The sequence below is a fragment of the Cervus elaphus genome, chromosome 13 (genome assembly GCF_910594005.1).
Source record: "Cervus elaphus chromosome 13, mCerEla1.1, whole genome shotgun sequence".
Lineage (NCBI taxonomy): Eukaryota > Metazoa > Chordata > Mammalia > Artiodactyla > Cervidae > Cervus > Cervus elaphus.
The window spans coordinates 33,501,459-33,525,171 of record NC_057827.1 but is presented as its reverse complement, the minus strand read 5'-3'; the positions used below and the strand labels follow the sequence as shown (position 1 = coordinate 33,525,171).

The 23,713-nt window shown below is 44.4% G+C and overlaps 1 protein-coding gene across 4 annotated transcripts in view; it reads right to left on the bottom strand.

Annotated features, from left to right (window-relative positions):
• The window catches only part of OTUD7A (OTU deubiquitinase 7A), a 380,724-nt gene that overhangs the window by 73,847 nt on the left and 283,164 nt on the right, over positions 1-23,713 (bottom strand). For all 4 annotated transcript variants that reach the window (XM_043922484.1, XM_043922486.1, XM_043922483.1 and 1 more), the window contains 2 exons: positions 11,770-11,952; positions 3,490-3,708 (listed from right to left, as the gene is read on the bottom strand). In XM_043922484.1, the coding sequence (XP_043778419.1) occupies positions 3,490-3,708; positions 11,770-11,952 (402 nt within the window). The remainder of the gene's footprint in view (positions 1-3,489; positions 3,709-11,769; positions 11,953-23,713) is intronic.

The window sequence follows — 23,713 nt, the reverse complement described above, 5'->3', positions numbered from 1 at the left end:
GGCAGCAACAACTTCACCTGCATGGTTCATAATGATGGGATTTCCAGCACCTGGACGGGGTGTCTGTGGAACTGCAATTCAGGCTTGCTGTAGGTGCAGTTTTGGCAACTGTCTTATCTCGTACATTCAGATGGAAGGAAGTGAGGCTCCAGCTGACCTGGCAGGGCTGGGCTGACTCACGAGGCCTTCAAAAACCTGCACATGTTAGAACTTCTCTGTCAGATTCACTCCAATCCAACTCTCCTCCTGTGGAGACAGACTCAACACCACAACTCAGAGGTGTCCCCACTTTTTCTGATGTCTAGACCTCAACGTCCTGTGTGTGCAGTCACTGTGTACAGTGACACAGACATGCCTCTGTCTTTGGTCCTGCGTACTTGCTGGAGCATCATGCCATCTCATCCCATTCAGGGGCGTCCAAAAGGGGCAGGGATGCCAGACGTTACTTTCCAAACCTAGAGACTCATGATCTCTGTGTGAACTCAGCAGGATAACCTGGTTGAGAGATGAATACTTTCTTGAATTCTCAGGCTAAATGAAGAATGTGAGGCATCTTCTTTCCTCTCTCAGGGGGTCAGTGGTTTTATATCCTGAAGACCTGGCCCTCCTGTCATCCCTGCCTATCATGGGGCCGGAGTAAGTCATGTCTTCTGGGATTTTAAGGCCTGTGGAGAATGGCGCTCCCTCTCCTGTGGGTTCTGTGGGAGATGAAGCTTCACTACTCGATAGAGAGGCTCCTCAAACAGGTAGGGCTACCCATGTGCCTTGGGGAGCTGGGGGGCCACCCTGGACGCCTGCCCTGTGCTGGGCTTGGAGGGAATGGAGCTGGAGTATGGGCCTGGATCACATGAGCCCCCAGGGAGGGAGAAAAGTCCCCCACCCTGAGACCCTGAGACAGAGTTTATATTTCCTTCCAAACACAACTTGTATTATGTCTTGAACAAGCAGACTTTTTTCACTAAAATTTTTTTGACATCCATATTTACATCTCCCATAAACCCAGTAAATAATACTGCTTATCAATGGTTGATTCACAGTGATCTGAACACTAAATTACTGGACAAGGGAACTGACACGCTATATGTGTTAAGCAGCTTTCTCCCCACTGTTCCTCAGTGGAGCTCTGTCTGCCCCATGGAGAGTGACAGCAGGACCCGAGGGACGAAGCCTACACTGCCTCCCAGCACCCCAGCTCCTCACCCAGCCGAGGTGGGGGGCTGGGTGGGACTCCTGGGCCTCAGCCAGATTCCCACCAGGATCCAGGCACAGAAAAGCCCTGAAGGATGATCAGTCTACGGCTTAAAGAGAAGTACAGAGAAGTTGATGGATGATAGGTGGGGGGCAGAGAAGAATGCACATTTATTCTACCCTCCACTATTTTCCAGCCCTCATCTCCCTGTTCTCGGCAGAACCGTGATATTCAGACTCTCCCTGACCAGGATCGTGGTCCTGAAGGCTGGGGCACTGGCCAGCCTCCAAAGGCCTCCTTCAGCACTGACGGGGTGCTGTCAGCAGCCCCTGAAAATCAAAAGAGAGAGTCACAGAACACACATGCCATGTGCTAAGCTGGCTGCTTCAGTGACACCAACAAGGGTGTTGGTAGGTTGACACTGATAGATTAATGGGAGAACAAACAACTCCCCAAGAGCCATTTGAAGGAGCAGAGGCTCAAGGTTTTCACAGGAAGGAGAGGCTGAAGAGGAAGGTAGTGAAAGGAGGCAAGCAAGTGCACCCAGGTCAGAGGAAAACCTAAAATGCAAAGCAAGTCAGCTGACTCATCATCGGAGAGTGAACATTTGCAAAGAGTCAAACAGTGCCCCTTTAAAAATGCTGGTTTGGAAGGTAAAATGTAAGTAATAATTAATATGTGATCCATGGGGAAAAAATAACAGAAAATACCTTCCAAGAGAGCAAAAGCTCTTGCTGAGCATGATAAGGCTGGAGAAGGCTGGTATGGTGGACTCCATGCCCTTTACCAGGACTAGGGCTTTAAATGAGGCAGCAATTATCAGTGTTACTGACCATGCTCAAGGCTGAACTTTGTCAAGTGCTTGGTTACCATGGCCTTCGAGAGAAATTAGTTCATGAATTTTTTTTCTTTGTAACCTATACCAGTTTTCCCTTCTCTGTGAATAGTGAATATTAGGTTTAAACTATTTCATAGAGGCATCTTTAAAATAGCCAGCCTCTAGAGGGAGGGCTTTAGTGTTAGTTGTTCAGTCGTGTCTGACTCTTTGCGACCCCATGGACCTTACGTGGACTAGGCTTCTAGGCTCCTCTGTCCATGGAATTCTCTAGGCAAGAATACTGGAGTGGGTTGCCATTTCCTCTTCCAGAGGACCTTCCCCACTCAGGGGTTGAACTCAGGTCTCCTGCACTGAGGGCATATTCTTTACCGTCTGAGCTACTGTGGCTAATCCAGAGAGAAGACCTGGAGGTAAGACAGAACCAGGTGTGGCGATTGGTCTCTGAGCTGCTTTTGGCAGCTGTGCAGCAGTGGAGAAAAGAGTCACAACATCAGATCCAACACAGTTATCGGGAATGTTGATCCTGTTATTAAGCCAAATACCCCGAGGGTGAGGCTTCCAAGTCCTGGGCTGAGACCTGGCTGCCAGTCTGTCCAGCACAAGTAAGGCCCCACTCACCACCAGCCCCTCTTCATCTTTGGGGATTTATTGGCCCCATGGAGGATGCACAGGGGCCTGAGAAGGGCACAGGATCCTCTACATGCATGTCTGAGAAGCCCCAAACGTGTGACTATGCAAAGATTTATAGTGCAAATGATCATGAGTGAGACAGAGATTGCCTGTCTCAGAAAGAACCAACGTCTGTTTCAGAATTTGTTTGGAACTAGTTAGTTTATTCTTAGGAACTCCAAAGAAGACAAGTTTGGTTTACTCCCTGAATCTTGTCCTCACTGGGATGTCAGAGAAACATTAAGGAGAGCAGGAAACCAAAGTCTGGTTGTATGCTTCCTTAACCTGGAGCTGGACGTGTAGATGCGGGGTGGGGGTGGGGGGGAGGGCAGGAAGAGTTCCACAGGGCACCTTGCTGTCTAATGCTCAACCTCACCAGGCCGGCGTCCATCCTTTTCAGGTCTTTGCAGAGGGGAAAACTGAGGCTGAAAGAAGTCATGAACTTGCCTGTGTCCACAGGAAGTGCCAGGGTCTCCTATTTCTCTCCAAGCTAGGGTCTTTTGTTCAGGACCCAATTGGGCCATGGTGGTTGGATGGGAAAGGAGAGAAGTTAAGGCAAAACAGCTTGGAGTTCTCTTTGGGGGCACCTGACCTGGCCAGGATGGATTTGGAACAAAGAGAACTCTCAGGGGATCTGAGCACCACTTGCTCCTCACCCCACACCACTGGCGCCAGGCTAGGGCCAGGCAGGGCCTGCAGGCACCCTGGTCGACAGAGCGTGGAGCTGGACCTCACATCCCTCTTACCCCCGGCCCCTCCTCCTGACCAGGGGGGCCTGAGTGGGGGGACTCACCCGCCTGCTCCAGGGCCACCATGGTCGCCTGTTCGATCAAGTCCCGTTCCACGAAGCTCCGGAAGTCCTCGCTGTACACACTCAGGTCCGGAAGCTGGAACGTGTAGATGGGCATCTCCAGAGGGAACTGCTCGCTGCTGCACTCACTTGCCACGTGGGACCGCGCCAAGGACACGATGGCCGAGCTGGCGTGGGAGATCCCCCGCGAGAGCCGCTTCTCTGCATGGGGGGAAGTGGGGGTGCTGAGTGAGGGGGGCTCTGTGGATGTGCACACTAGCCCATATGACACATCCCACATGTGCGCACAGGAGCACACAGGATGCATATGCACATGTAAACATACACGGCACACTCATGCAGCACACAAGGACACATACACACATGTACACACTCACCACACATGCAGAGGCACACCCATGGACACCTGCATGCTCATTACCTCCCCCTCCCCAGCCTTGCCACCCCGCCAGTGTTCTCAGCAGGCCTCCTTCATGCTGGGTTAACATCACCATCACCTGGCACATGGCACTTAGTCACAAAACCTCTTAGAAGGAGGCAAAGGGCAAGTCCACCACACAAATATTCCTCAGCATCTGTAAAGATCAGCAGCCTTGCTTCCTGGGTCTTAAGTTACATGGAACTCAGTTCAGCAGAGCTCTAGAGGCATAAAATTCTACACAGGGAACTTCCTTTGCTTTTATGCTTTTATATTTTTAAAGTGAGAAGCAATCCATTGGGCTTCTTCCACAGTGGGTTGGATTTTAAGATAGGTCACCTCTACTAAAGTTACTCTTATAAACACACCCTGCAGGAAGATTCCCAGGACACAGATATTAAGCCATCGCATGCCTCTATTCTGTCTGGATTTTCTGTTGTCATGGCAATCTTAAAAATTTTTATCTTGACTAGGCTTTCCAACAAGGGATGAGAAATGCACTGTAGAATTTCTCTAAAATACAACAGTTACTTTATTAGGAAGTTGACCATCTGATTTAAATGCCACCATCAAGAAGTAATATTTTAAAAAGCATACTTATTTTTTAAAGCCCTGTGCTTAATAGCAAAAGAATTCTTAAATGAGTGATATTAGAAATAAGTTTTCAGTTTTACAATCAATATTTGTAGCAATGAAGAATTCTTTTAGGAAGGGACTAGTCTTCTTTTAATTTTGCCCAGAAAACAAAATTCAGACAGGCATTTCAAGGAATATTTTCTAATACCTGTGGTAGACTCATTAGTATATGTGATCATTTAAGTTGAATGGATTCCCACTCACATTAGCCTGCTCATCGGTCAGGTTCTGTGCTCTGCTGATGCCTCTCTGAGCCGTGCTTCTGCCCCTGCTGTGCTGGCAGGAAGCCCATGCCCATGCCTTCATCAAGAAGGGAAGCTCTATTCCCCCACATGCAAGAGTAGTTGAAAGCACTGCCATTAAAGTAATTTTGCTAAAGCAGATGAAAAACAAGAGGCCTTTGACCCTGGTATAAGTTAATTTTAAGCTCAAATTTAATTGTCAGAGGCCTCATATATTTGCATGGTAAGTCTCAGTGACAGAGTATTTCAAAATGGATAGTTCTGATTCACCTTCAATTTCATTCTGAGATGAATTCAAGATGATTAAAGTTTGTTGTATTTTGAAGAAGGGCAAGAAGAGAGATCAGACCACACAGGCCATGAGTAAGAGGAGCCATGGAGCACAGGGGCCAGCTGGTTGTCCTGTGCCTGGGGCAGGTCTCCCAGGGCAGGAGCAGAGGGGACCCCATGCCCCTCTGCCCCTCACAGACCTGGCTGAGGTCACATTTCTTGCCACCAGCTACCTTTCTGGAATCTGGGAAAATAGGAACTGCCCCATCCTTCAAGACCCAACAGTTTGCTTGAACACCCAAGGTACCATGAACCCACATTGCTCTCAGCAGAGGCAAGGTGCTGGGCAAGGTCATCCATACGTCTTCTTGGCTTATCAATCAGCATCTATTGCCAACTGATGAGGACCTTGGAAACGCTGTGACTCATAGTATAAATTGATGCTATTGAGCCACTCCAAATATTAATATTTGGAATCTGAGGGGAAAAGCCCTTTTGAACTAAAAGTGAATTATGTTAAAGATCATATAACAAGAAACATATGCTTCAAATTCTAACTCCTTCCAACCACCACCTCCATGAATGCACATACTTAATCACACAGACACAGACACACACACACACTCACATGCACATACACTCACAAACGGATTCTTTAAACATGAATTCAGCAATTCTTCTTTTGGAAGTATAAATAAAATAAATAAAACAGGAATTACCATGTTCAAAGTTATACCCCAGAGAAATACAGAGAGATTTTTAAAAAAATACTGAGGGAATATACAGAATTTTCTGACCCTTGACAAAGCCAGCTCAAGCACTTATGATTTAGTATAGCAGAAGGAACTATATTCAATATCCTGTGATGAACCACAAAGGAAAAGAATGTAAAAAGAATGTATACATATGTATAACTGAATCACTTTGCTGTATAGCAGAAATTAACACACTATAAATCAGCTATATTTCAATAAAAATAAATTAAAGAATGAAATTTAAAAACCCACACTAACAAAAAGGTATCTATGATTTAGGCCAGGGGATGTGTATTAACTCTGTTTTCTTATTTTCTGTATTCTGGAGGCTCTGGCATCTGGGCTCTGAATGTATTCTGGAGGCTCTGAATGGGGAGAGAATTTCCCTACAGAATTATCCAATTCTTAGAGACACCAAAGGACTCACCCAGGACAAACCAATTCAGAACCCATACTCTGGATCACCTCCTCTATCTGGCTCACACCAGCAGGCCATGCCACTGCCCTAATTACCCCTGGGCCAGGTGCCAGACAAGAAGCGAAAAAAAAGAAAAGAAACCGAAGTCGCTCAGTCGTGTCCGACTCTCTGTGACCCCATGGACTGTAGCCTATCAGGCTCCTCCATCCATGGGATTTTCCAGGCAAGAGTGCTGGAGTGGATTGCCATTTTCATCTCCAGGGGATCTTCCCAACCCAGGGATCGAACCTGGGTCTCCCGCATTGCGGGCAGACGCTTTACCATCTGAGCCACCAGGGAAGCCCGAAGACAACAAGAGATAGCCCTTATACCTGCCGAGAACTGCTGAGATTACTCATACCAGCCAATCCTAAGTCTGTTTACCCTGCCTTGATTTTCCCACAGAAACACAATACAGGCCCCTGCCCTTGTTTTCCTCTGTCCCTTCTGCCTTCTGACCAACACTGGTGCTTCACCATGTGACCCTACAGGGTGTGTCATGTCTCCTGTTTCCAGGGAACTGTGAGTTTAAGAACCTCTTCTTCTAGGAGAGTCATGTCCCCATCTGTGTGTCTCATCATATCTGATTAAAACAAGTCCTGGGTACATTTTAAAGCAGGTAGACAAAAATCTTCCCAACCCAGGGATCGAACTCGGGTCTCCTGCACTGCAGGCGGACTCTACCGTCTGAGCCACCAGGGAAGCCAACTTTTCTAAAAGGGACAGATATAAATATTTCAGGCTTTGAGGGCCATACCATTCTCAGTCACAACTACTCAACTCTGTCTTTGCAGCATGAAAGTGGCCATAGACAGTGAATAAACAATGTGTTCTAATAAGACTTTGCTGAAAAAACAGGCAGTGGCCAGAGGTGGTTCATGAGTTATTGTTGTTGATTTAGAATATGGAGGGTTTTATCTTCCATTTTAGGAGACTGTGACTTCAGGAAGAATTCAATTAAAGGGTATATATAGATCTAATTCAGAAACTACAATTTCTACTTGTTAAAAATATAGGGCATCCTTGGTGGTCCAGTGGTTAAGAAGCCACCTTGCAATGCAGGAGATGCTGGTTTGATCCCTGATTTGGGAAGATTCCACATGCTTCAGGCCAGCTAAGCTTGTGTGCCATAACTAGTGAGCCCACAACAACTGAAGCCCACAAGCCCTAGAGCCTGTGCTCTGCAACAAGAGAAGCTACCACAATGAGAAGCCTGCTCGCCACACCTAGAGAAAGCCCACTCAGCAATGAAGACCCAGCACAGCCAAAATTAAATAAATTTAAAAAAATACATATGTTTGTTCACAAGGCTCAGTTAATGAAATTATGTTATGATAGACTTCTGTGTTTTTTTTTTTTTCCTGATAAAAATAAGATAGTGGTGAGTATCCGTGTAAGGCCCTGATTCTGCTAATCTGTCTGAGAACAGAGAGAAGGATCCTTCTAGACCTTTCCCTGGGAGGATAAGATAATGGGTTAGATTGTTTGCTGCTCAGAAAGAGCAGCAACTGCCAAGTTGTCAGCTCTCTGGATCTCCACTGCATGAGAGACGCTGGGAGGCTGTCCAGTGTGGTGCTGAAGGAGCACACAGTCACAGAAAGACCAAGCTAAATGATTAGAAGAGGTCAGATCTAAGGGCAGAATGAAGGAGACTTTAAGAACGGGATAACAAGGGGGCCAAGTCAGTGACCACACCTCAACACCCTCTTCCTAACCCGCCCAGGAGGCCCACAGGAGTAGGTGGGTGGGAACGGGCTGAGGCGGGTGTTCTGGCTGCGCTTTTCCTCCCCGCAGCTAGCCCTGTGGGGGTAACTGCCTGAAGCATCACCACCACAATGCAGGCCAGCCACAGCCACGGCCAAAGCCACTGGAGAAGCATCAGGGCAAATCTCATGGAGCTGGGCGCCAACCGCAACAGGAACAGGTGGGCTGGCCCCAAGCCTTCTTTCTTTTCTCCTACACTCCCTGTGAGCTGACAGTTACACAAGAAAGTGGAAGCTCCTACAAATGAGTAATTTCGAGGACAGAGGAACTGAGAGTTCCCTAAGCAGTAAAGCCAACTGTGGCGAAGAGAGCCAGTGGAGAACATTTTGAGCCCACATTAAAGCATTCAGAGCTAGCCACTTTGAGTGCACTTCCCTCCATGCTCTCATTCAGAGGAACACAAAACAGAGTCCATGCCTTAGTCCTTTTCCCCTGATACCATGAGCCAAGATGGCTGGTGACTGCAAGGTACTGTGTGTTCACAGGCGAAACTTAGGAAATGTCTCGGCAGTGAGAACATGGTTATAGAAAGTTCACAAAGTACTTGGGCTGGAACACATCAGGAGGACAAGGTTTTAAAATAAACCTAGGGGATATGTTCAGAGAGATAGAATATTACAATGTGAAACAATAAAAGTAACGAGAAAGCAGAAATTTGGAATGAGAAATGCCGATTAACAGAACGGTTCACGTGAAGAATAAATTAGGATGTTAGAAGAGCAAGTCAAGGCAATCTCTTAGAAGACATGAAAATGAGATGCAAGAAGACAATGGAGGAGTGGAATGGTTTTAAAGGAAAATAATTTGGACCCAGATTGTTATTCCACCAAACAAAAATTTAAGTACATCATATAAACATCTTTAGGTACTGACAGCCTTAGGAGACTGATCAGGCAAAATTTTTTTTAGCAAAGTCTTTGGAAAAGTATTCTTTTAGTAAAAGGTAAATATGAGTAAATAAAGAAGTTGACTGTTGTCTAAACAAGCAATAAAAAGAACCTAAATATGACTGAGGGCACATGGAGGTAGGAGGGGGAAGATAAAAACAGGGTAAAATATAGCTGTTGATAATTTTAAAAATTAATAGAGAGAAAACCTAAATATAGGTTTTAATAGAATAGAGGTAACTATAACATAAGGAGAATATATAACTTTCAAACTAGTTGAAAAATTTACTTAGCCAGAAAAGATAGAAAAGGAGAAAAACACATACAAAAAAGCATGGCAAATAAAAATGCAACATAAAGAAGCACAGACAGGACAATAATAAAAATAAAATAAGTAGATGAAATTCACTGCTTAAAAGACAGACTCTTGGGTTAAATAATAGAGTGATACTTGATGATAAATTACTTACAATAATTATATTTGATATACAAGGATAAGAAAGGTTGAAAAAATGTGATTCCAGGCAAATATGAACCAAGACAAAGGCAGGGGAGAGGTTTAATATCAACTAAAACAGATTTAAAGATAAAAACAATTATATGGGACATAGAGATACTCTATATATTGTTAAAAAACACATTAGAGCCAGACAACCTCACAATTGTGAATACATACGCACCTACAAATACAGCCCAAAATGTAGTGGAAAGAGAAGAAAAGCTAAGAGAAGAAACAGATAACGAGCATTAAATTTTCTAACTCAAGTTTGGCTTTTCTGGACAACAGAGTAAGTAAGCATAGGACAAAAATCCAAGATAGAGTTTCCAATATAGCCTGAATAATCAGGTTGAGCTAACAGAAACAGACAATAATGACTCACAGCGTGGGAAGGTTGACCTAAGGCCATTGGAGAATTAGAATCCATTGTGTAAATATTAAGAGGAGTATTAAATCATTTCAGATCTTATGATTGTACATGTAGAAAATCCAAGAGACTCTCTGAGAACAACTAGTATTAATAAGAGAATTTATGACATGACTGGATAAAAAATAAATTGCTTTTATTGTGCCTAAACTCTTAACAGAATGTGAATAAATGGAGCAGTATATGAAATATTCTTGAGTGGAAAAACAGTATTACAATATGCTCATTATCCCTGAAATAAAATAAAAAAATCCAATCCACTTCCAATCAGAATTCCAGTTTTAAGATTAATATGGTAGAATAAATATCCAAAAATAGTGAAAAAGTTTTGAAAAAGAATGGCAATAAAGGAACTAGCCTTTGCAGAGTAATACTATATGAAGCTATATGAGTCAAGTATAGCAGGTTGGGTGGTCACACAGAGCCCAGAAACAGAGTCAAATACATTTTTGCTGAGTTAATGTACAGCAAAGTTGGCATGTTAGTTCAGTGGGAAAGGGATGCTTTATTTAATAAATATACTAGACTACCTCATTCTCAATCCAGAGAAGCAAAACTAGATTCTTAGCTATTATTTACAAAAATTTCAAATCGCTTATAAGACCTAAAATTTAAAAAACAAATACAAGAAAACATATCAGTAACTTTGAATTTCGGGAGAATTTCTAAATAAAGGGAGAGGTCACCCATTAGTCATGAATGTATAGTAATATAAACATTTTGTAAGGCAGAATTTTCTGTGAATAATGATAAGGCAAATAATACTGTGGGATGTATATATATATATATATGTATATACATATATATGCAAAATACATTTGTAGTTTAGTCTTCGTTATAAAGAATGCTGCAAATTGATAAGAAAAATGCAAACAAAACAATAGAAAAATGGGCAAAGTACATGAATAAGAATATCACAGAAGAGGAAATCCAACTGGCTAACAAGCAAATGACAAGATGAAACTATTTTTTTACCCTTCAAAGTAGAAAAACAAAGTAGGAAAACCATCATGAGAACACCCAGTCCTGGCAAGAATGAATGGAAACACCCAGTTTCACACATGGTGAAAAGATATGTGTTTGGGAACCAAGTTCTGATGTTATTAAACAAAAAAAACACATGTGTTGGTACAGCAAATCCACCTTGGAAATGCCAACCTATAGAAATAAAAGCACTAGTATGTACAAATTATGGTATAAAGTTTATTATAGCAGTGCCTGTAATGTCAAAAAAAACACCACTAACAACAAAATCTAAGAAGAAACAGAATCACCATGAACAGACAGGGTTTAAAAAAAATCATATACTATGGGATAAAATATGAAGAGAATATGATCACGATCTATTGCTCAAGGAAACCAGAACTCTGCCAAATGCAGTATGTGCATCTGACTTGGATGTGTTTGCATTCTGAACAAGCAAAGTAAGAAGGAGCAGAAGGAGACAGAACTGGATGGGGCCACTGGTTAGTCTCTGGGAGGTATGGGAGATGTGGAGAAGAAAACTCTCAGGTTTCCTTTATATATATTTGTTACAATGAAATTTTCCCAATTTGGAAAAAAAGAATTCATCCCATGAAACACATGGATGATGAATATCAGTGTCGAACAGGTTTGGAGTCTATGCCGCTTGGGAAACAGTTTTGCAAGGGTGAGAGATGTCAAGTCTGGGAAAACCAGGACTCCAGGAGGAATGTGGGGTCCCAGAGAAGTGGACTCACTCTCCCTTGCCCCTGAGGCAGGAACGGAAGCTGTAAACGACAGGGTGAGGTGTGGTGCCTGAAGAGCCCCATCTGCCTGCAGCTGGGAAAGACGATGGCCTCACCCTTCTGTGCACCCCTGCCCCAGCCCCCTGTAAACCATGCTGGACCAGGAAGCTGGCGCCTGGCAGGCCCTGAAGCCAGTACCTTGGGCGATGTCGTCCTGCCTGGGCAGGCAGGGCCGCTCGGCTGTGTGCCCGGGCGGGGGTGGCTCTCGCTCAGGCTGTTTGGGGCACCTGCCCTCGTTGAACACAGGTGGAAGGTTGGCTGTGTGCACCTGTCGGAGCTGCTCATAGTCACTCAGAGCGGCCGTGAGGTCCCAGTTTTTGCCTGGAGATGAGAAATGATAAGAGATTACAATACTGATGCATGAATAATGGTCACATGTTAGGAAAGAACCTTGCAAAGAAGGGTCTCTGTTAGCACCTGTTCACTCAAACTACCCACCAGTAGTTCATGTTTTTTTTTTTAAAGTTCTTTTCCTTTTTTGGTTTTTCACTCAATGGTTTTTAGTATAGTCACAGAGTTGTGCAACTATCCACACTATACAATCCCAGAACATTTTCATTACCCTTAAAAAAAAAACAAACCTGAAGTATAGTTGATTTACAATGTTTCAGGAGTGCAGCAAAGAGGTTGTTATACCTACACATATATAGGTCTATTCTTTTTCAGACTCTTTTCCATTATAGGTTATTACTAGATATTGAATATAGTTGCCTGTGCTATACAGTAGGCCCTTGTAGTTTTAGTTCTCATTTTTTGAAGGAGTAAAATGCCCTGATGTGTACTCTCTAAAAGCAGAATTTCTCACCCATGCCTGAGGTCCCTCTGAGGTACATGACGTACCTAGTATCCTGGCCTTAGATTCATAGACCCTGCAGAACCTTCCATGCCTCTGAAAACCTAGCTGCAGAGCTTATTTTCTGAGGGAAGCAAAGCACAGAGGAAGAAAAAGTAAACAAAAAGAATTTCCACCTTGGGCTCTCACTCAGTATTTTAGTGCTTCCTTGAAGCTTAGTTTGGAGAGTGCAGAAGCTTGGGGTGGGGGATGCTCACTGAGCGGGAGCTTTGGTGGGAGGCCACCTCAGAGTTCAGGTGATGAACTGGGTGAGACATCAGGCAAGACAGCTGTGCCCGCTGTGGGCACACTTGGCCAGGATGGGTGCTGGGGGTTCACAGCACGAGGGGAAGCTGATGGGGTCTGGACTCAGAGTGGGAGCTCTGAACCCTGACTCCGAGACTTGGTGGACTTTCAGTGGAAGGAAGGAGGTAGCTCACATTGCATCCAATTCCATTAGGCAACCATGTACCTTTTAAAGGCAAAGAATTAAAAGCTCAGCTCTAATTTTAAAAAGCAAGTAAAATCTTACCCTCTCCCAACTAACTTCAAAATGCAGGTATTTACTATATTGACTAATTATGTGGTACAGACAACAGAACAAGGCTTGGAATATCTAAAATAATATCTGAACATCTTCCTCTGGTCTTTCTAATTTTTTTTTTCTGCCACAGACTTGATACTATCAATCAGAAAATGTTTAAATTCTATCATACAATCATTTACAATTTAATCATATTTTTTTCCTTCACAGTCAGGTAACAAAGACACAACAGAAGCATCTTTGCATATCTCAGTGGGGAAGAAAAGCAAACAAAATCATCCAGGTTATTCAACTAAACCTCAGCAAGGTCTGGGGGTGTTTTTGTAAGTAGTGACAGGTAGGGTCCTTTGTGGAAGGCAGCCCCAATACTGTTTAGTAGTTGTGTCACGGAAACCAGTTGAAGAAGAAATAAAAGCACTCTCTTTCACTCTTGCACACGACTAACAATCACAGTGTACACACATTGCCTGCGTGATTGCAAATGCACTTTCAAGTCTAAGTGCTTGTGTCTATCAAATGGGCATCCATGCTCCAGGGTGTGGTCTACTGAGGGTAGGACAGGCTCTGCCTTTAGGGACATTATTCCTTAGCAGGGGCGATGACCTGGGTGGGCACCTTGCTCTAAAGCAGGGCCAAGGGTCGCAAATGTCCCAGGGAGGGCTGAAACTGTTGGGGGAAAAGGGCAGGGAGAGGGGAGGTGGAGGAGAGGCACTGAGAATGCAATCTTATCATGGAATGCAGACATGTTAATATGGGTGCATGTATTAGCAATGACACGAGCCCCACGAATACTGGCTATGAGGGAAACAGCTCACGTGGAGCACTGTGTGTAGCCGTGGGTTTTATTATCCCACAGTGCCACGGGGAGCAGGCATTGTCCTGGCTCCTCACAAACAGAAAGTGAGGCTTAGAAGGTTGCTGCACCACAGTGTTTGCATGTGAACCCTCCAATCTCATCTTTCCACTGACTGCATCTTCCTGCAGGGCTGTTCTGTACACAAGACCTGGTCGTGGCAGAGCTGTGCCCCACCCCAGCTTCTGCTCCCAGAAGTCAGCCAACGGCACTTCTCCCACCCTCAGGAAAGAGTGTGTCCTGCTGTTACTACCCATTCCTGACAGGAGATCCTTCCAGAGCCCCCGATCTACGTTCCCATCACAGGTGATCAGGCTGGAGTATGAAGGCCACACCCCAGTGATCATGCATAGCCTCCGTGGACCAGCGCTCCAGGGTGAGGGTATGTTCCTTCTGCATGCCTAGAGGATCAGCTGGGGTGATGCTGGGAAGCACGTGTCCAGCCATCAGCAAAGGCCAGTCCGCTCTGATCTCCTACCCAGAGACCTCGCACTCGCTGATTTTCCCCACTTGCTCTTGCCTCCACTGTATTCTCCCATCACTGCCCTGGACTCCTGCTCCGTCTGCTAAACACCTGCCCATATCCTTAACCGGCGAGCATCCTGGTTCTCACCTGGGCCACACCGCTTAGCAAATGGATATCCGGTAAGTACGAGTTGAGAGTGAAGACAGAGGGGGCAGCACGGTCCACAGATCGCAGCTCCCAAATGAGCCCCAAGTGCTTGAGTTTAAGATTTTAAAGAATTCAGAATTCCTCAGGGATCCAGGACCCCAGTGTCTATGCATGTGGAAAGGGTCCATGAGGCCACTGAAGGGGAAGCAAGCAGGACAGACAGCAGACAAAGTCCTCAGAAGTTTAGGGGTTCTGAGATCTGCTTCCAGCTCTGCACAGTTCCACAGACAGCTGCTCAGCACAACCAGGAACGCAAGTGGTAACTTACAGACACGTGGACAGGGAGGGATGCCCCAGGGATGAGCTTGACACTGGCGGGTCATACAGACTGTATCTAAAGACAGAAAATACAGCGGAGAGGGACAGGCTCTTGGTGGCCTAGGAGTAGGGTTTGGTGCTCAGAGAGCATACGTTTCAAGATCCCCTTTCATCTTGTCCACTCTTAAGTCTGGGAGAATCCCAACAGAAGTCACATGGAGGGAAGATGAGGTGAAGGGCACAGAGGCCCACCATGGTGGCACCACCACAGTAAGGCAGCGGGCTGAGGCCAGGCGGGACAGAGGCCCACCATGGTGGCATCACCTCAGTGAGGGAGCGGGCTGAGGCCGGCACCACCACAGTAAGGCAGCGGGCTGAGGCCAAGCGGGACAGAGGCCCATCATGGTGGCACCACCTCAGTGAGGGAGTGGGCTGAGGCCGGCATCACCTCAGGAGGGAGTGGGCTGAGGCTGGGCGGGACAAAGGCCCACCACGGTGGCACCACCTCAGTAAGGCAGTGGGCTGAGGCTGGGTGGGACAGAGGCCCACCACGGTGGCATCACCTCAGTGAGGGAGCGGGCTGAGGCCGGCACCACCTCAGTGAAGGAGTGGGCTGAGGCCTGGCGGGACAAAGGCCCACCATGGTGGCACCACCTCAGTGAGGGAGTGGGCTGAGGCCGGGTGGGACAGAGGCCCACCATGGTGGCACTACCTCAGTGAGGGAGCGGGCTGAGGCCGGCACCACCTCAGGAGGGAGTGGGCTGAGTCTGGGCGGGACAAAGGCCCACCATGGTGGCACCACCTCAGTGAGGGAGTGGGCTGAGGCCGGGCAGGACAGAGGCCCACCATGGTGGCACTACCTCAGTGAGGGAGCGGGCTGAGGCCGGCACCACCTCAGGAGGGAGTGGGCTGAGTCTGGGCGGGACAAAGGCCCACCATGGTGGCACCACCTCAGTGAGGGAGTGGGCTGAGGCCGGGCAGGACAGAGGCCCACCATGGTGGCATCACCTCAATGAGGGAGCAGGCTGAGGCCGGCACCACCTCAGTGAGGGAGTGGGCTGAGGCCTGGTGGGACAGAGGTCCACCATGGTGGCATCACCTCACTGATGGAGTGGACTGAGGCTGGCACCACCTCAGTGAGGGAGTGGGCTGAGGCCGGGTGGGACAGAGGCCCACCACGGTGGCACCACCTCAGTGAGGGAGCAGGCTGAGGCCGGGCGGGACAGAGGCCCACCATGGTGGCACTACCTCAGTGAGGGAGCAGGCTGAGGCCGGGTGGGACAGAGGCCCACCATGGTGGCACCACCTCAGTGAGGGAGTGGGCTGAGGGCGGGCGGGATGCATAGCTGGGTGACTGGGGCAGCCACAGGCGACGAGCCCTGAAGCCAGCTCACTTATTAGAGGAGGGTTCAGCAGAGCAGTAAAGAGCCCAGGCTTTGGGTCTGGCCCCACTCCCTGGCTACTTCCGTGACTGTAAGTACAGCATACCACCACGGGAAACCTCAGGTTATGTTTCTGTGCAATTGGGATAACAAAATGCCCCGAATGAAAGTTCCAAGGAGGGGTAAGTGAGGCGAGGAGGCTACATTTGTACAGTTCTGGGCACATGGATAGCTCTTAGTGTTGAGACTATTCATAACAAGTTTTCATTTATTATGAATAGTCTAACCTCTGTCGCTTATGGTTGAAATCCAGCTTGCAAGTGACAGAACTGAGATTCAAATCCAGGTCTGTCTTGATCAAAGCCTAAGCTTCTGGGGGCTATAGCTCCCTTGAACCTGACCTTGTTGTGGGTGTCAGGGCTCCTGGCCGCTGACCACCCTTGAAATCTCCCTCTCCTGTGCCGTCATGACTCAGTAACAGGACTTTCCCTCCTTGCGGATCCCTCCACCCCCACCTTGCCAGTGTTTTCACCTGCTGGGTCTTTACCCTGTTCCCCATAGACTCACCTGTACTACATGAAATTCTAATTCATGTGTCATCCCCTAAACACTAGCAGGCCTCCAGGCCACTAGGCAGACACCAGAAGGCCTCTGTCCAACATGACATCCTGACAGCCCCTTTGTCCTATGACTCTGAACACTCTGTCCCCATTGCTGGCTCTTTGGCTTTTCCTGCCCTTAAAGCACACGAATTCCCTCCCCCTTTCCACTCTTCTTCTTGTTCTTTTTTTCCTCTTAATTTATATCCCATTTTGAAGATTAAGTCCACCTCTATGGGAATAGCCATAGGTCCAGTTACAGTCTGTATCCTGTTTCCAGGCCAAATGTTCAACAATGGCAGATGCCAGTCAATTATCTAATCAATATTCCCCTCTGATTCTTTACGTGCAGAATCCTGATTTGATTTGCAAGAGCAATTTGCACAGCTAGAAATACTCATTTTTCTCCTGTAGCCGACCTGAGTTTCCAATGATGTTCAAGCAGTATTGCTCCAAGGACAGTATTTCTGGAAGGACAGTATCACTATCTGCAATTTCTCAACTTAAAACCTCTAGAGGTGGAGGCAGTTGCCTGATAAACGTTTCCTTCTGGGCACTGCCTTGGTTTGGGTTTGTCACATGCGGGTGACTGGGGTACCAGCAGGTACAGGTTTTACCTTCCAGCAGAGTCTACTGGTGATGTGCTTGTGTTTTAAACTTCTAATTCATTTTATTTTTGTCTTAACCGGAACATCAAGTGAGGTTTGATCTCAAGTTAAACACTGTATTTTATTTTGTCTCTTGAAGGGGTATGTATGCTTTAATTTAGCACTGAAGCATCACATCCATTAAGGAAAACAATGAAGCAAAGATGTATGAGCCCATGGGAAGCTATGAAACAGGAACTGACTAAACTCAGGGGAAAAAAGAGTTAAAATAATTTCAGAGATGAAGTTACATTATAAGGAAGCAGAGAGAAAACAGGTACAGATACCACAGTAAAAAAACATAAAAATGAAAATTAGTAAAGTGAACAAAATGAGACAGAAATAAAGAAACAAAAGGTTACAGGGGAAACGGTAGACAGAGACTACAGGTGAAAGAAATGCCACATATACATAATTGGAGCTCAAAATAAGAAAGCTATGATTAAAAGGGAAAGCATTTTTCTTATCATATGGAAGTAATTTATTATTCCCTTATCATCAGGCAAACTCAACAAAATGGTATGCTAAAATGTGATGGTAATAAAATTTCATGAAACTTTAAGATAAGGAAAGCATTTGTCATGTGAAATCACATTGCATTGAACAGGCACTGTGGTCCACATCTGGGTGCTTGTAATTCCCTTTTCTGTTGATTCTCCAAAAAAAGAAATTAAAAAAAAGACATAGTACCATGCCCATATATTATGCTTTATCTCATCATTTCAGAAAAATTGTGTGTGTGTGTGTGTGTGCATGCTCAGCCATGTCCAATTCTTTGTGACCCCATGGACTGTAGCCCACCAGGCTCCTTTGTCCATGGGATTCTCCAGGCAAGAACACTGGAGTGGGTTGCCATTTCTTCCTCCAGGGGGTCTTCCTGACCCAGAGATCAAATCCATGTCTCCTGTGTCTCCTGCATTGGCATTCATATTGTTAATCACTATGGAAACTTAATTCACAGAGATATAAATGTTAAACAATTAAAAATGTACAAGTTCCACAATATCTTTTCATTAATTAAGAAGAAATAAAAACGGGACAGCCACCATCTAGTGATCTTTGGTCTCCAACCAGGGAAAAGGGGAGGAAAATCAGGAGCAGAGGAGATGTCAGTTTCAGGAGAGAAATCTAAGACAAGCAATCACAGATTTAGTCTTTCAAAACAGAGAATTTCTAACATAAATACTTAATCCTACACATTGAAAAGCTGCAAGAAGATTGCCCTAGTATAATAAAGAAATATAAGGACAGTGTTCATGATATAGCCTTATAACATTATTATGTTTTAAAGATAAAGAGAATTATTTGAATATTTCAGCAAAAAGGAAAGACAATCAGGCTGGTAACATAGTTCTTGGCAACCAAATTCAATGCCTGAAGATACTGAAAGAAATAAACAAGTATGAGCTAAGAAATGTTTATACCCATCTAGGCTATTCTTTCATGGATAAAGGTTACAGACAAACCATTTAAAACAGGTATGAGTTCAGGAAATAACAGTCACATGGATTGTTCTTGAGAAAATTATGAGAAGATGAGTTCCAGCAAGTCAAGAATGAATGGAGGTTTGGCAAAGGGAAATTGAGGGAGCAGTAAATGTATTTAAATGTACAGCCAAGTAAAAGCAAAGGTACAGATACAAATGATAGAGGAGAATATTCTGCCAAAACAAAAGTGATAGAAAGCAGAGTCCACCACAGTTGCTTCAGCTGTACTACATGGGAGTACAAGATAGTATTCAAAGTTGGCAGGTCAAATATACACATCTGAACTTATATAATTTGTTGTTGTTCAGTTGCTAAGTAATGTCCAACTCTTTGGGATGCCATGAACTGCAGCACACCAGGTTTCTCTGTCCTTCACTATTTCCTGAAGTTTGCTCAAACTCATGTCCATTGAGTCAGTGATGCCATCCAACTGTCTCATTCTCTGTTGCCCACTTCTCCTCTTGCCCTCAATCTTTCCCAGCATCAGGGTCTTTTCCAATAAGTCCACTATTAGCATCAGGTGGCCAAACTACTGGAGCTTCAGCTTCAGCACCAGTCCTTCCAATGAATATTCAGAGTTGATTTCCTTTAGGATTCATTGGTTTGATCTTCTTGTTGTCCATGGGACTCTCAAGAGTCTTTTCCAGCACCACAGTTCAAAAGCACCAATTCTTCAGTACTCAGCTTTCTTTATGGTCCAACTCTCACATGTATATGTGACTACTGGAAAAACCATAGCTTTCACCAGACAGCCTTTTGTCAGCAAAGTGATGTCTCTGCTTTTAAATATGCTGTCTAGGTTTGTTATAGCTTTTCTTCCAAGAGGCAAGCACATTTTAATTTTCTGGCTAGAGTCACTGTCTGCAGTGATTTTGGAGCCCAAGAAAATAAAGTCTGTCACTGTTTCCCCATCTATCTGCCATGAAATGATGGGACTAGATGCCATGATCTTTGTTTTTGGAATGCTGAATTGTAAGCCAGCTTTTTCACTCTTCTCTTTCACCTTCATCAAGAGGCTCTCTAGTTTTTCTTCACTTTCTGCCATTAATGTGGTATCATCTGCATTTCTGAGGTAACTGATATTTCTCCTGGCAGTCTTGATTCTAGCCTGTGCTTCATTCAGCCCTGCATTTTACATGATGTACTCTGCATATAAGTTAAATAAGCAGGGTGACAATGTACAACCTTGATATACTTTCCCAATTTTGAACCAGTCTACTGTTCCATGTCCAGTTCTAACTATTGCTTCTTGACCTGCAAATAGGTTTCTTGGGAGTCAAGTAAGGTGGTCTGGTATTCCCATGTCTTTCAGAATTTTCCACAGTTTGTTGTGATCCACATAGTCAGAGGCTTTAGTGCAGTCAAATAAGCAGAAGTAGATTTTTTAAAAATTCCCTTGCTTTTTCTATGATCCAGCAGATGTTGGCAATTTGATCTCTGGTTCCTCTGCCTTCTCTAAATTCAGCTTGTACATCTGGAAGTTCTCAGTTCATTTATTGTTGAAGCCTAGCTTGAGGGATTTTGAGCAATACCTTGCTAGCATGTAAAATGAATGCAATTGTGTGGCAGCTTGAACATTCTCTGGCATTACCCTTCTTCGGGATTGGAATGAAAACTGACCTTTTCCAGTGCTGTGGCCACTGCTGAGTTTTCCAAATTTCTGACTTACTGAGTGCAGCACTTTAACTGCATCATCTTTTAGTATTTTAAATAGCTCAGCTAGAATTCCATCACCTCCACTAGCTTTGTTTGTAGTGATGCTTCCTAAGGCCCGCGTGACGTCACATTCTAGGATGTCTGGCTGTAGGTGAGTAACTATACCATCGTGGTTATCCAGTTTATTAAGACCTTTTTTGTACAGTTCTTCTGTGTATTCTTGCCACTTCTTAATCTCCTCTGCTCATGTTAGGTCCTTTATTGTACCCTTCTTTGCATGAAATGTTACCTTGGTATCTCTAATTTTCTTGAAGAGATCTCTAGTCTTCCCTATTCTATTGTTTTCCTCTATTTCTTTGCAATGTTCACCTAAGAAGATGTTCTTATCTCTCCTTGCTGTCCTCTGAAACTCTGCATTCAGTTGGGTATATGTTTCCCTTTCTCCTTTGCCTTTCACTTCTCTTCTTTTCTCAGCTATTTGTAAGGCCTCCTCGGATAACCACTTTGTTTTCTTGCATTGCTTCTTCTTGGGGATGGTTCTAGTCACCACCTCCTGCATAACAGTATGAACCACCATCCATAGTTCTTCAGGCACTCTGCCTGCCAGATCCAGTCCTTTGAATCTATTCATCACCTCCACTGTACAATCACAGGGATTTAATTTAGGTCATAACCTGAACGGACTAGTGGTTTTCCCTACTGTCTTCAGTTTGAGCCTGAATTTTGCAATAAGGAGTTTATGATCTGAACCACAGTCAGCTCCAGGTCTTGTTTTTTGCTGATGGTATAGAGCTTCTCCATCTTCAGATGCAAAGAATATAATCAATCTGATTTTGGTATTGACCACCTGGTGCTGTCCATGTGTAGAGTCATCTCTTGTGTTGTTGGAGGAGGGTGTTTGCTATGACCAGTTTGTTCTCTTGGCAAAACTGTTAGGCTTTGCCTTGCTTCATTTTGTACTCCAAGGCCAAACTTGCCTGTTACTCTAGGTATCTCCTGACTTCCTACTTTTGCATTCCAGTCAGCTAAAATGAAAAGGACATCTTTTTTGGTGTCAGTTCTAGGAGGTCTCATAGGTCTACAGAGAGTCATTCAACTTCAGCTTCTTCAGCATTAGTGGTTGGGACATGACTTGGGTAACTGTGATGTTGAATGGTTTGCCTTGGAAGCAAATGGAGATCATTCCGTCGTTTTTGAGATTGTAGCCAAGTACTGCATTTCAGACTCTTTTGTTGACCTTGAGAGCTACTCCGTTTCTTCTAAGGGATTCTTGCCCACAGTAGTAGATATAATAGTCATCTGAATTAAATTCACCCATTTCCATCCACTTTAGTTCACTATATCCTAGAATGTCGATGTTCATTTTTGCCATCTCCTGTTTGACCACGTCCAATTTACCTTGATTCATGGACTTAACATTCCAGGTTCCTACGCAACACTGTTCTTTACAGCATCGGACTTTACTTTCACCACCAGGCACACCCGCACCTGGGTGTTGTTTCCACCTTGGCTCAGCCTCTTCATTCTTTCTGGAGCTGTTTCCCTGCTTTTTCACAGTAGTATATTGGACACCTACCGAGCTGGGGAGTTCATCTTTCAGTGTTGTATCTTTTTCCTTTTCACGGGTTTCTCAAGGCAAGAATACTGCAGTGATTTGCCATTCTTCCCCAGTGGACCACGTTTTTTTAGGCTCTGACTAGCAGGGACATGCCCTTCAGCTGCTCCATGCAACTGGATGCCACACCTGGTGCCCTGGTTGTCCCACTGCTGGTCCTTGTTTAGTGTGTAAACCTTCACTGGCTGTTGGATGTTGGTCAAAGTGCTGCCCGGGGGTTGAGGCAGAGGCCCACTGGAGTGGCTGGGAAGGGGGTCTGGGGAAGATTGAAACCGATGTTGGAGGACACCCAGGAGCAGAGGGTTCCCTGGCCTCACTGCTGCCACTGGCTGCCCTGGGGCTGATCCGTCGCCCAAGAGTGGAGGGCGAACATGTATAACAGTATTAAGAAAAACACTAGAAACATGTGAATGATATACCACTAACTAAATTGGATGGTAGAAGAGAGAGTAAGAAGAGGAAGAAGATATAAACTAGTTTTATTGAGGCAGATCATTGACACCAACTATAAGAAAAAGGGAAGGGATAATACATCAAGGTAGAAAATTTTAAAATAATCACCAGATAAAAATATAACTTCTAAATAGCAGAAAGATATTTTAAATTAAAAAACTAACCAGTTCCATTGATCTAGATGTATGTTCTTGTGCCAGTACCATGCTGTTTTGATGATTGCAGCTTTATAATATGGTCTGAAGTCAGCATGATACCTCCAACTATCTTCTTTTTTCTTAAGGCTGTTTTGGATATTTAGGGTCTTCTGTGTTTCCATACACATTAAAACATTTTTTTTGTTTGTTTTAGTTCTGCCAAAAATGCCATTTTAATTTGACAGGAATTGCACTGCATCTGTAGGCTGCCTTGGGTTATATGGTCATTTTAACAATATCGATTCTTCCTCTCCAAGAACAAGGTATGTATTTCCATTTGTTTGTATCAGCTTTAATTTTTTTCATCAGGGACTTATATTTTTCATAGTACAGGTCTTATGTCTCCTTAGGTAGGTTCATTCCTAGGCATTTTATCCTTTTTGATGCAATGGTAATTTATTAAATTCTTTGTTTTTCTTTTTTTCTTTTTTTTACTTTTTGTTTCTCTCCCAGTTTTGTTGAGATATAAATGACATACAGTACTGCATAAGTTGAAGGTGTTCAGCATAATGATTTACATACATCATGAAATGCTTATCGCAGTAGGTTTAGCAAAAATTTATTATGTCATATAAATATAACATTAAAGAAATAGAAAAAATATTTTTCCTTTTAATGAGGACTCTTAGGATTTATTCTCTTAACAACTTTCATATACAACATATAGCAGTATTAATTATATTTATCATGTGGTCTTAATTTCCCCTTTTGATCTTTTGTTACTAGTGTATAGAAATGTAACAAATTTCTGTGTATAATTTTGTACCCAGCAACTTTACTGAATTCATTGATGAGCTCTAGTAGCTTTCTGGTAGTATCTTTTTCTATGTATAGCATCATCATCTGCAAACAGTAACAGTTTTACTTCTTTTCCAATTTGGATTCC